Below are 14,678 nucleotides of genomic sequence, written 5' to 3'. Positions count from 1 at the left end.
TTCAATTATAATCCCTTTCCCTCTCCTTATTTTGATAGTTGCATACAATATAACAAATATTATGATAATTTATTTATATTTTGTGATATAGAGAATAAACCTACCCACCCCTCCCCCCCTTTATCAAGTATCTTATTATGGGAAAAATTATATCAATCATTGCAAAAATCTGTTAATGGTCCCCAAATCTTCTTAAACTTATCAATATATCCTTTTTGTGTTGCAAATGTACGCTCCATCTTATATATATGGCAAACTGAATTCCACCAAAAGTTGTAATTTAATCTGTCATAATTCTTCCAATTGTATGTTATTTGTTGAACTGCTACTCCAGTCAATATAAATAAAAGCATTGTCTAATGCTATATGATGAGCTTGCGTGCAAATGGAATATGGAATTGGGCCTGGGCTTGAATTCCACAGATATCAGCCATGCCCTACAAGTTATACTTAGGGTAATTCAAGGGGCAGCACTTAAGGAATGAAACTTTCCAGGGCCAATTACTCTCAAGTGCAAACCTATCATATGGGATGTGCCACATTGACCCTTGATTCAAAATGTAAGGAAATAAAAAATACAGTTTCTCAGGTGTTATGGTTCTCTCCAAAAATGCAAAGGTTTGAGTAGACTGTTTGGGAAACGCCTCCTAACCCTCTTGTTAATATAAATATGAAATATGGAATGCAAAACAAAATAAAAGCTAACACAACATAACAAATTAAACCAAGTGCTGCTTGAAAAAGTGGATTAGATGAGAAAATCTTGGTAAAGGAGGTATTATTTAATAAAACTTGAGCAATTTGGAAGAAATGTTTAATGCAACATTGACTCATGATAACCCACTAAAATTTTGGCATGACAGGAATACAAGAACATAAGAATTGCCATATAGGGACAGACTGAAGGTCAAACAACAGTGGCCAACCAGGTCTCAAGTACCTAGCTAGATCCAAGTAGTAAAACAGATTTTATGCTGCTTATCCTAGAAATAAGCAGTAGATTCTCCAACCATCTCAATAATGGCCTACGGACTTCTCTTTTAGGAAATTATCCAAACCTTTTTTAACAAATTCTGCTAAACTAACTGATTTCACCACTTTCTCCGGCAATGAATTCCACAGTTTAATTACACGTTGTGTGAAGAAATATTTTCTCTGGTTTGTTTTAAATTTACTACTTTGTAGCTTCATCACATGCCCCCTAGTCCTAGTAAAGTTTCGTAGGCTGGCCGCTGCACGTGGCCATGGCCAGTCCCTGCTATGGAGTTTCTGCTGGGGGAGGGATGGAACTTGTTGGCTCTAGGTTGGCTTCAGGGGTGGAGGGTTGTGCAGCAGGCATGCAGATGGAGACAGGGAGGCATCCCGACGGCAGGGGCTTCAGCGGAGGAGGGCACACAGAATTGGCATCAAGGGGGAGGGGGGTGCAGCAGGCATGCAGACGGAGGCAGGGAGGTATCCTGACTACGGCGGCTTCAGTGGGGGGGGGAGGGGCAGGCAGGGATCCCAGCAGGAGGCTTCTGTGGACAGGTCGGCTTCCGGGGGGGGGGGGAGAGGGCACAAATTTGACACATGGGGCACCAACTTGGGACATAGGAAGGAGGAGATAGAAAGGGAGAATTGATGGGCATGAGTGTGTAAGTGAGAGATGGTGCACATGGGGAAAGGAAGAAAGGAAAATTGGGCATAGAGAGAGAGGAGTGAGGTAGAGATACATGGGGAATAGAAGAATGAGAGAGAGAAATGTTGGATATGGTGGTGGAGAGGGTAGACTGAAGGGGATACAAGGGGAAGGAATGCTGGACATAGTGATGGATGGAAAAATGTGGCATTGTGCTGGAGAGGGGTGATAAAAGGAGAAATGGGCATGGGGCTGGTGGGCAGGGGTGAAAAATGCTATACCTGATACGGGGGATGAGAGAGGGAGAAATGTTGCCAATAGGGGTGGAGAAGAGAGGAAGAAAAGTTGGACTTATGGAGGGACAGGGATAGAGAGAGAGATGTTAGTTGAGGAAGGGAATGGGGTCCGGAGGAGAGGAAGCGTGCAGGAGGCAGACAGAAAGAAATATTGTGAAATGCAACCAGAGACTCATGAAATCACCAGACAACAAAGGTAGGAAAAATAATTTTATTTTCAATTTAGTGATCGAAACGTGTCAGTTCTATGAATCTAATATAATAAAACGCTAGGCCGTGCATGCGCAGTTCCATCACGTGCGTCCATTTTCCGTGAGATGTACAGCATCTCAGATAGGAGTGGCATGCGCCCGAAACACTCTCTCTCCTCCCCCGAGACAGATGTCGGACACGGCGGCTGTTGGCCCGTGCTGTTTTTTGATCTGCCCTGCTCCTTGCCTGAAGTCCTCTCTCCTCCCCCGAGGCTTATGTCGGACGCTGCGGTTGTCTCCCCCGAGGCGGATGATCTTATGGGAATCAATGTTCTTTGCTCTGTCCTGCTCCTTGCCTTACTATATTTTTAAGTTGAAAGACCAGGCAGCGGCTCCTCTCAGGATCCCCACCTGCGTCGGAAGTCCAATGCAGTTGGGGATCTTGAGAGGAGCCGCCGCCGCCGTGTCTTTCAACTTAAAAATATACTAAGGCAAGGAGCAGGGCAGAACAATCTTCAAAATGGCGGCAAATCGATCTCCGTTCCTCCGGGGGGGGAGGGGGTCTGGGAGGAGAGGGATCGCGGCCACACCGAGGAGCCCAGCAACTTTCCGCTGTCCGGGACCCGACTCATTTGCCGCCTCCCTCCTCTTCCCTTACCGCGGGCCTGACTGGCGATTTAAGTAGCGTGTCAGCACTCTTCAGACGCTGCTTCGGGCCCTTCTACTGCCCTGATTTACTCTGGCACGTCCGGAGCAAATCAGGGCAGTAGAAGGGCCCGAAGCAGCTTGTGAAGAGTGCTGCACATGCTGCTTGAATCGCCATGTGTAGTCGGGCCCGCGGGAAGGGAAGGGGGGAGCGGCAAAGGACTCGGGCCCGCGTTTGTAGTCGCGACTGTGGGAAGGGAAAGAGGGTAGAGGAAACGCTAATGCAGGCACAGGAAACTGGTGTGGGGGGAGGGAATGCAGCTTTGCACAGACAGACAGAGGGAGGAAGGAAGACAGAAAGACAAGAAGAAAGACACAGGGGCAGGTGCACAGGGAACTAGTGTGGGGGGAGGGAATGCTGCTTTGGACAGAGAGACAGAGGGAGGAAGGGACACAGAAAGACAAGAAGAAAGACACAGGGGCAGGTGCACAGGGAAATGGTGTGGGGGGAGGAAATGCTGCTTTGGACAGACAGACGGAGGAAGGGACATAGAAAAACAAGAAGAAAGACACAGGGGAAGGTGCACAGGGAAATGGTGTGGGGGGAGGAAATGCTGCTTTGGACAGACAGACGGAGGAAGGGACACAGAAAGACAAGAAGAAAGACACAGGGGCAGGTGCGGGACAGCGGTAGTCGCTTCAGGAGGGGTGCGGGATGCCGCAGAGGGAACTTTTCCAATGGGTGCAACTGGGCGGCTGTCGGGAGCCTCTGATCACGGGCAGAGCAAGGTAAGTGTATCATAGGGATAAGAAGGAGGAGGGGGGGAGAAAAAGGAAGGGACGCCTACTGCTGGACAGGGGGAGAAGGAAAGAGGTGCTGATGGACAGGGGGGGGTGAAGAAAAAAGAACGGAGGCCTAATGTTGGACAGGGGGAGAAGGAAGGTGCTGCTGGACAGGGGGGAGGTAAAACAAAGGGAGAAGGGCTGCTGCTGCATAAGGAGACCTGTGAAGGGGTGGTGGTGGACACAGGGGAGGTAAAAGGAAGGGAGAATGGACAGGGGGAGCAGGCAAGGGGTAGTGATGGACAGCCAAGGAAAAAGAAAGACAGAAAGAAAGAAAGAAAGAAAGCGGCTAAGGAGAGAGAGAGAGAGAGAGAAAGAAATAAAGAGAGACACACATATATTCTAGCACCCGTTAATGTAACGGGCTATAAGACTAGTTTATATATATTTTGCTCTATATTTGTCTGTTTTTCTATAGTTGTTACTGATTGCATATTTTAAAGTTATCTGCCTTGACCTCTTTGAAAAAAAACCCCCCGAATATAAATGATAATTAACATTTTTTTGTGCGTATAGTGTGTTTTGTGTTTTTTAAATTTTGTGGTTACCATTATGTATTAATAAGATTTTATTGTATGCATATGAAAAATGGATGGAAGAAACGGTGTTACAATTAGTACTATTATTGTGGGGGTGGAGTCAGAGGCAGAGTTTGGGCAGGTCTGATGTGGAGTTTGGGAGGGTCTGGGGTGGGGGGTACTCGGTTGGTATTTATTAGGCTTAGGGGGTACTTGACTTGAAAAGGTTGATAAATACTGCTATAGGAGGCCACTTATGTGCTTAAATGACAATAATACTGCCCTTTCCATGCATTCTTACCAACTAAAACTAGGAGATCGTTATAGAATTACCATTATAGTGGCCATATTTAGCCATTATACATATAGTTAGATGGCTTACTTTAGGCCTGTTGTACAGTGTTCATTGAATTACAAATATATTCAGTGTAGCTAACCATAACTGCAGGGCTATGGCCAGTATTTAAAAAAACAATGGGAAAAAACAAGTGGTTCCTCTTCCTTCCACTTCTCAGTATTAAAAACAAACACAATCTTATAAAACTAGCAAACATGCCAAAAGTCAGTGGTGCAGTGGTTAAAGCGACAGCCTCAGCATCCTGAGGTTCTGGGTTGAAACCCACGCTACTTCTTGTGACCCTGGGCAAGTCACTTAATCCCCCCATTGCCTCAGGTACATTAGATAGATTGTGAGCCTACCAGGACAGACAGGAAAAAGTGCTTGAGTACCTGAATAAATTCATGTAAACCATTTGGAGTTCCCCTAGGAGAACAGTATAGAAAATTAAATGAATAAATAGTGTGAAAAGCTTCAGCCTCTGATAACCAGAGCTGGTGTTGTGACATCATAATGCCTCATTCCACCAATGCCTAAGAGCCAACCTCATCAGTGATGTCACAATGACTTGATTGTCCTATACTTGGCTATTTTTGCTACATTTTGATTCCTAGTATGGTTCAGTGGTTAAAGATACAGCCTCAGCACCCTGAGGTTGTGGGTTGAAACTCACGCTGCTTCTTGTGACCCTGGGCAAGTCACTTAATCCCCCCCATTGCCCCAGTTACATTAGATAGATTGTGAGCTCACCAAAATAGATAGGGAAAAATACTTGAGTAGTTGAATAAACCATTCTGAGCTCCCCTGGGTGAATGGTATAGAAAATTGAACGAATAAATTAATATTTCTCAACCTAAGAGCAATGTATAACAAATTCTTATAAAAATAATGACTAAATAACTTTTACCTGTAAGATAACAAGGGCATTTTCTACTGAAAGGTCATCGGACGGTAGGCCTTCACTTTTCCATATTAGCTGTTCACTTTCAGTGGACAGAAACCTCCTCAAATCAAATGCTAGTAAATAAAACACATACACATACAAATGGGTTAATTTTGGCACTATTTTGAAAATGCTGATACCAGGCATCAAGTTTACTGAATTTTCCATTACATTGGCTGTCCTGGATTTGATCAATGGTGGTGTAACAGCTTTGAGTTATCATTTACAATTGGATGACCCCTGACGCCAAAACACGGCCTGTGTTAGGTCTACTAATAAACCTTTTTGATTGTCCCATACTTGATGATCCATTGTGTTTTTGGCTCTGATTTTACTTAGGAAACCTGAATAATTTTTCCTCCCATTTTACAAGATGGAAGATTACCCAAACAATGAGTTTTTGATATTGCAACTCATTGTGGAATAAGCAATGCATTTGTAAGCAAAGACTAGTTACACATTCTAGTTTTGATCTAAGCACAGGCATAAACTACTATAAGGACTAGAACAGGGATAAAGAACTCCGGTCCTCGAGAGCCGTATTCCAGTCGGGTTTTCAGGATTTTCCCAATGAATATGCATGAGATCTATGTGCTTGCACTGCTTTCAATGCATAGTCATTGGGGAAATCCTGAAAACCCGAATGGAATACGGCTATCGAGGACCGGAGTTCCCTACCCCTGGACTAGAAGATCTCTGGATGACTTTGAATTGGGTTCTGTCCCAGTTGAGGGCTGGAGGTCTGTCTCTCAGCCACTGTGGAGCAGATTCTACAAACGGAGCCATAAATTAGGCAGTGGTATGTGCCCTACTGTCGTCTAACTTAACTGTTTCAATCGGCACACTAATTGACTGAACCGATTAAAAAACAATTAAAATCTTGTTTAAAAAAATTAGGCTGCTGCAGGCGTTTACAAAAAGGGCAACTGAATTGCATCTACAGAGGCACCTAACAATGCCTAATATCAAAGAAGACATAGTTTGGGCCAGAAATGACCTTAGGTGCCATTAGGAGTGCTGTGAAAAGTAGGTGCCGGTAATGTAGGCCTTTAAAACGGCCTATATTACCAGCGCCTATCTTTCAGGGAAGCCGCAATTCTTTTTTTTTTTTCAAATTCTTTATTCATTTTTCCATCTGACATCAAGAACACAATAGTATATTATTTAAACCTTATAAACATCTCTTGTATTTATTTTAACATCTTCTTAAAAACACATTTATACCCTCCCCTCCCCCTCCCATAAACATTCAAAAATTTCATATAAATATTATCAATTGATCAAACCTTAATATAACTTTATACCTTCTCCCCTCCCCTCTATGTGCAAGTGTACCTTCAATGAATAATGGTGTCTAATCATTGCAATAACTTGTCAATGGCTCCCAAATCTTTTTAAAATTATTATAACTCCCTTTTTGTATGGCAATTACTCTTTCCATTTTGTAAATATGGCATAACGAATTCCACCAAAAGGTATAATTTAGTCTACTATAATTTTTCCAATTTCTGGTAATATGTTGTATGGCGCCTCCTGTCATGATCAATAAAAGTTTATTATTACTTGATGAAATTTGACTTTTTGTTCTCATTGACATCCCGAACATTATTGTATCATGTATGCTACATGGTTTTCTAATAAACAATTAATTTGAGACCAGATTGATTTCTAAAAAGCCATGATAGCATTTTGTAATGATTAGACACCTTCTTACATAACAGAACATAGTTAGAAGGGAGGGAGGGTATTTAGAGTTATAATTTTTCCTATTTTTGTTTATAATATATGTAATATTGAATGAATTTAATACTATTGTTGGAAGGGATGGGAGGGGGAGGGGTTTTATTTATATATTTATACTGATGTTTGATTAGATTTTCAAGTGATTAGTATGATCTAATTGATATTTTATTGTAAACTTGATGTAAGAAATGAAAATGAATAAAGATTTGGAAAAAAAAAACCAAAAAGCCATGATACAGGGACAATAGAACAGCACCGTTTTTGTAGGCAACCACCAATTATGGCCCAGTTTACAGAATCTGCCCCTGTGTGGGTCCAATTAGAGGCTGAGAAACTCAGAAAGGGTCTACCAACAGCTTCAGAGATTTACAATCCTGATTCTAAGAATCAGGATTGGTCCTCAGAAGGTCCAAAGAGAACTGCAGAGAACATCAAAGTGTTCCTGGCTGCTTGATGGTTAAAGATCTGATATGAACTGAGCTAGTGGATCCTTCATATTGTGTTCCTGTAAAGAAAGGATATTACAGCATTTATCTAATTGTTTCAAGTAAAATGGGATGCATTCAACATCTATGGTCACATTGTATATTTAACCTAATCCTTAAGCTAGCAGATAAAACTACTGCATGGTACAAAGTTAATGTTTTGGAATAAAGATGCAGTGGATCAATGAATCTGTCTAGATAAAGCGCACATTCATTTTCTTTTCTGATGTTGTCACATTAACTATAAAGAATGAATTGCATGAGGAGTTTTTATGATCAATGATTACAAATCATAGCTCCAGACATAATTAGCAATAGAGCTATACAGAGCTACTAAAGTTCTGAGGTATTTTCTCTTTAATTTATTCTATTATTTATTATTAGAAAATAATATATTAATAGGTTAAAATAAAATGCAACATATATCTGCAAATTTTAACACAATTGATATTTACTTGCTGATTACTTTACTTGAAAAAGGATGTAAATTAAAGAACTGAGGCCGGTACTGGACAGATTTGCACGGTCTGAGTCCCATATGAGGTGATTTAGTGTAGAATGGCCTGGGGAGGGCATCAATGGGAACTCCACTAACTTGGAACTTGAGGATGTTATTGGCCAGACTTATGGTAGATATCCTGCAAACAGGATGGTTAGATAGGCTGGAGAGAGCTTGGACGGCAACTTCAGCATTTGGAACCTCGGACAATATCAGGTGGACTCTACAGTCTATTTTCCAGAAATATCTAAGAAGAGACAAGTTAATTTAATCATTAATTTTTAATGGATATAAATAATGGGGGGCGTGGCTTGGAACACTCAAGGAATGGAGGCTTAACCGCAGAGCTCCTCAAAGCCAGGCAACGAATTGAAAGATAACAGTGATTTTGCTTCGCTCACCAGACTTAAAAATAACAAAAAACAGCATCGGAAATGGCTGCTACAAGGCAGGGGAAATCGGAGAAGCCCTGCACATCCGGTGTATCAGCAAAAAGATCAAAAGTCACTCCGGTATCACCGTCGAGTGTGCCAATCCCACTGGAAACTGAGGAATTTTCTGACAAAGCGGATATTATGGCAGAACTGTTTAAAATTAAACTAATGCTGACTGACAATGCAAGTAAAATATCTGAAGTCAAAGAGGAAGTACTCAATCTAAAGCAAGAGATCCAGACTGACAGGCAAAGGATGTCAGTGATTGAAGAGAGAGTTAAGCAGCTGGAAGCTATCACACAAAACTGTGAAGAGGAAAGGAAAGAAGTATTGAGTTTAAAAAATCAACTGGTGGACTTGGAAAATCAGGGAAAGAGAAAGAACATAAGAGTGCTTGGTTTAGCTGAAAATCTTGAAGGGGGAGACGCTATACAGTTTCTAGAGAACCTTTTACCTAAGCTGTTACAGTTAAATTCTAAGTGGCCGTTAGAAATAGAACGTGCACACAGAATCCCTTCAAAAAGACCAGTAAACCAGGCTGGCCCCAGACCCTTGATTTTTAAAATTTTAAGGTATCAGCAAGCTTTGGAAATCTTAAAGGTGGCAAAAGCAAATAAAAACTCGAATTATAAGGGGTCTAAATTGATGTTGGTCCCAGACTTTGCTAAATACACTGCAAATATAAGGAAACAGTTTCTCACGTTCAGGCAGCAATTAAAAGAAAAAGGCTACATGTATGGCTTATACTATCCATCGACAATGAGAGTGTCTAATGGGAATAAGTCCATGTATTTTCAAGATCCTGCAAAACTTAAAGAATTTCTAGCACAAGTGGAACCAATGTCTACATGAAAAGAAACAGAGAAAATAGGAAAGATTCATCTGAAGAAAGAAGAAATAAAAATGGGATATAAAATGAACAAGAAGAAGATGGATAAGAAGAAAGAAGAGGACAATGACTAATGATTGAACAGAATATTTTTAATGCATTTGAAAGTTTTTGTTTATTATATTATTATAATATATTGAATGCTATTAAATAATTTTAATCTACTAAGAAATCAATTTATTTATGGCAGTTATTACATTCATATTTATTTATGCTAATATTAATTGAGAAGAATGATAAGAATTTAAAGGATATAAAGATAGGGGAATGGATATTTAAGTGGGGGATAATTAATAAAGAAGAAATTAATTTTAGACTATTTATTAATTGATATGGAAATTTCTACTCTATTCAAATGCTTATTCATATTGAATTTATTATGAATGATGATATGTGAGAATGTTTAAATTGATTGTATTAATACTATTATTAACTTAGATAAATTGTATGAATGGGTATATATAATTTAAACAATGAATATTTATATACATGGAATTATAGCTAAAATTGATTTGTTAAAAGTATATTGAAGGGGATAATATATTATTTTAAATTGAGGATATGTTTATAATTTTATGACTTAATTACATATTGATCTTATTATAATTATAAATTCACGTAGATATTAATTGAAATGAATTACAAAAATTATTAAATAAAGGGCTAAATATATAGAATTGGTACCTTTAAAGATGGAATAATTAATTAATGAGCAGGTAAGGAAATATGGTAATCTAATTAAAATATATGACTATTATTACTATATTTAATAGATAATTATATTGAATTTCATATAGATACTTTTATATAAGAATATGGAAATGAATATTAAATGAATGAGTATATATAGATAAGTAATTAAAGATTTATATATAAGGGGGGAAAATATTGTTGAATTTTTGGGATATATTAAGTAATATGGAAAGATATTAGTTGCCTGGGGAGAGGATTTAGGTTTTGCTTACCAATGTGTATTCCAGGTCAGACAATGATTATGGGAGGGAGGGGAGGGAAAATAGAGGGAGGGAGAGGGGATCAGAGGACTAATATATTTATGAGAAATGAAAATGGAAGTACAGTAAAATTTGAATTGTCTTTATATAATTTTATCTTTTGGGGGGGAAGGGTTGGGAGAATTGGGAAAAGGAGATATATATAATAAATGTGCTGAGATCTGGTCATGTATATTATCATAGAATATTGGTTAAAATTTGATTATAAAATAGATGGATATAAAAATGTATTCTATTAATGTCAATGGTTTAAATCATCCTATCAAGAAGAAGAAAGTATTATCATTCCTTAAGAATCAAAATGCGGACATTTATTTCATTCAAGAGACGCATCTCTCTGAAATTGAATCTAAAAAGTTATCTGGGGGTTGGATTTCTAAATGTTTATTTGCACCGGCTATAGGGAAAAAAGCTGGGGTGGCTGTTCTGAAAATAAGAAATGTAATGCGGATTTTAAATTAATAAATTATGACCCTTTAGGTAGATGGGTACATATCAAAATGGTTCTGAGAAATACAACCCTGGATTTATTCAATTTATATGCTCCTAATTCGAATCAAATGGAGTTTTTCAAACAAGTTCAACAATTACTGTTACCACTGGCTGCTTCTAATTTAATAGTAGCAGGGGATTTCAATGCTGTAATGGATCCGATTTTGGATAAGAGACCAAGTAGAATTATGAAATCGTTAGGTTTAGATAATTTGATTCAATCTTGTGATTTAGTTGATATATGGCGTATTCTTCATTTTAATGATCAGGAATTTTCTTTTTGTTCTCAGGTCCACAAATCCTTTTCACGAATTGATTATATATTTGTTTCCAATAACATAGCGCAGCGTGTATTAAAAGCAGTTATTGATCCCATTATAATTTCAGATCATACTGGTGTGTGGATTGACCTTCAGAATTATGATATTGAACACTTTAATTCAATTTGGAGATTTAATAATGCTTTACTAGCGGATTCGAACTTCCTGGAAGATCTTAAATTAAAAATGCAAGAATTTTTTGAAATTAATAATTCGGATAATATTAATGCTGAGATCTTGTGGGACGCTTTTAAAGCAACAATGAGAGGAAATATTATTTCATATTCAGTATTTATTAAAAAACAACTTAAAAAACAATTTGTTGATATGGAAAAACAAATTAAATTATTAGAAAATAAATTAATTGAGAAATGGGAAAATAATACACTACAAGAGTTATTAAAAGTAAAAGTTAAATATAATGAGATTTCTTCTCAATTGGTGAGGAAAGATATATTCTATAGACAAGTTCAATTCTATGGTAATTCAAATAAAGCTGGAAGATTATTAGCAAATTTTCTTAAAGCAAAGAAAAGAAAATCTAAGATTATTGCAATTAAAGATATACAAGGTAATACACACACTAACACTAAAGACATTTTAACACATTTTCTTGATTTTTACAAAGATTTATATTCTTCTGAATCTTATGAAAATAAAGAACAAAATGGATTAAATTTCTTAAATTCATTTATTGGGCCAAATGTTCCGGATCATACAAAAAGAAGTTTAGAAGACCCTTTATCTTTAAAAGAAATAGAATCAGCATTGAAGTCTCTCAGAGTTGGATCCGCTCCGGGTGGTGATGGTTATACTGTTGAATTTTATAAATCATTTCAAAACATTATTTTACCATATCTATTAAATTTGTATCAGTATCAAATGAATAATGGAAATATATCAGGTACTATGGCTGATTCAGTAATTATTGTCTTACCAAAACCAAACAGGGATCCTACTTTGGTTTCAAATTACAGGCCTATCTCTTTATTAAATGTGGATGGTAAAGTGATTGCTAAAGTATTAGCAATAAGATTGGCAAAAGCTCTTCCTTTTATTACTGATGTACACCAAACAGGATTTATTGCTAAAAGACATTCATCAAATAATACTAGACTAGCATTTCACTCATTAAATTTAGCAAAAAATATTAATGATCCAGCTTTTCTAGTATCTTTAGATGCAGAAAAAGCTTTTGATAGAGTGGAATGGAGTTTTATGTATCAAGCTTTAGAATGGTTTGGTATAGGCCCCGGTTTTATTAAAATGATTCAGACATTGTATAACTCTCCTGGTGCAAGATTATATATTAATAATAATTTATCAGATAGATTTAACTTGCGTAGGGGAGTTAGACAAGGATGTCCTTTGTCCCCCTTACTTTTTGATGTTGTTCTGGAACCCTTATTAATTGCAATTAATCAAACTAAGGAGATAAAAGGAATCCCATTCTCCAACTGGGAATTTAAACTTTCTCCTTATGCAGATGATATTTTATTATATTTAAGAGAACCGGGGAATACTATTCCATGTTTGCATAATCTGTTAGAGAAATTCGGTAAATTTTCTGGATATAAAATTAATTGGAGTAAATCTGAAGTTCTTCCAATTAATGTTCATTGTACCAAAGGATTATTTGATTCATATTCATTTATCTGGAAAGATGATGGTTTAAAATACTTAGGAATTATTATCAAAAATACTATTGAAGATACAGTCAAAGAAAATGAAAAACTTTTATTAAGAAAAATAACAGAAATGTGTGAGCAATGGAATCCTTTACATCTTTCTTGGTGGGGAAGAGTTCAAACAATTAAAATGATGATATTGCCTGTGGTTTGCTACCAAATGAGTATGATACCAATATTTTTTCAGGGGTCATTTTATAAAAAATTAAACAATCTTCTTACAAAATTTGTTTGGTTTGGGAAAAGACCCAGAATTGCTTTAGTATCATTACAAAGACCAATTGTGGAGGGAGGGGTAAATTTTCCAAATTTTTATAGGTACCATCATGAAGGGACACGTATCAGAACTTTAGTAAGTGTCCTTAGGCATATGTTGTTTAAAGATGCAAAGGTAGGCCCTGTTTATCTTTCCCTTCTTTGAAGATGGTATAAGGACATCTATGTTTGTCTTTCTTTCTTTGACATGAATGTTTAAACAGAGTTGTAGTGAAGTGAATTCAATTGTTTTGTTAAGCCGTATTTACAGACAGCTTTAGTTAAGAAGCTCTGCTGGTCAAGGCTTTTTCTTACCTTTTGGACTTCAATCTCTAGATAGGAAAAATGCTGATGTGTTTAAAGTTTCATGTGACCTTACGTCACATGCCATCACATGCTGACAAACCTGATTCGTATAAAAGATGTGAAACTCATAATAAAAGACGGACATATTTGAAAGATGGTTTCTGGTCTTTAAGATGTGTCCCCAGGTACCTGACTTACATATGACAGAGACGGAGAAAGTATGGGGCAGGAATTGGGACCTGAATCCTTTTCAGTTGGGGGCTTGTCCGCGATGGGCAGATGATATCACCGGTATTTTGTGAGTATTTCTGAATTTTTTCTGTTCTTTAATACTCACTGGGTAGTGGTGACCTGTACCCAACCCTTTATTTTAAGTTCAAGCTTTGGGTTCTATTATGGAGTTTTTTGGGGAAAAATCTCGGGGTACTTTCGGTAAGCGCCCCTCATATATAAGCAGCTGCCATTCTTTCGGGAAGAATGAAATTATTTATAGAACCCCCCTGCCCACTCTGTCATTTGTAAGGTTAAAACTTTTATAGAGTATAAGATTTTATTGTCTCTTATTACTGTACCTCGCTTATAAGGTAAGATAGGCGAATATTTTTGCATTGTTATATGGGTTTTGTAATGAGTCATAAAGGCACTTACTCCTAGACAAATGAGACTTGTACGGCTGTGTGTGTGTATGACATTTTTCCTTCAGCTCCCATCTTTCTGTGTCACCAATGTTTACTACTGAGGTAGGACATGCTGTTATGTGGAATGAATTGAATGCGCTGTTTGAATCAGTCTAAGATCTTTCCCTTGTAGTTTGTACACAAGCCCTAATTTTGTGCGTTTTTTCTACCGGCTGCTTTCTTTGTGTTCTGTGCTGGATCATAAAAAAAAAAAAAAAAAAAGAAAAAAGAAAAAGAAAAAATTCCGTTTTAGAGGTTTTCTTTCTTGTGCAGAGCAAAGCTAATCTGTTCTTTGCTTTCATTATCAGGGTCTGTGCATGAATGTTTTTGTCCCTTCCCCCAGACTTCTCTGTTTGGGCTTCCACTGACCCCCTATAGTGCTTCTTTGAAGTTACTCATTCTTGGTTTTATAAAGCAGTAAGGTGAGATTCCACTGCTTGTCTCTTGACTTTTCTCCGGCATTATCAAAACCACCATCTCTTTTTA

The 14,678-nt window shown here is 37.7% G+C and overlaps 1 protein-coding gene across 3 annotated transcripts in view; it reads right to left on the bottom strand.

Moving 5' to 3' along the window:
- DYNC2H1 (dynein cytoplasmic 2 heavy chain 1) overlaps positions 1-14,678 on the bottom strand; it is a 499,560-nt gene that overhangs the window by 173,458 nt on the left and 311,424 nt on the right. For all 3 annotated transcript variants that reach the window (XM_033947955.1, XM_033947953.1, XM_033947954.1), the window contains one exon: positions 5,356-5,465. In XM_033947955.1, the coding sequence (XP_033803846.1) occupies positions 5,356-5,465 (110 nt within the window). The remainder of the gene's footprint in view (positions 1-5,355; positions 5,466-14,678) is intronic.

The sequence above is a fragment of the Geotrypetes seraphini genome, chromosome 6, assembly GCF_902459505.1.
Source record: "Geotrypetes seraphini chromosome 6, aGeoSer1.1, whole genome shotgun sequence".
Classification (NCBI taxonomy): Eukaryota; Metazoa; Chordata; class Amphibia; order Gymnophiona; family Dermophiidae; genus Geotrypetes; species Geotrypetes seraphini.
The sequence above is the reverse complement of the archived record's forward strand: the minus strand, read 5'-3'. Positions and strand labels throughout refer to the sequence as shown.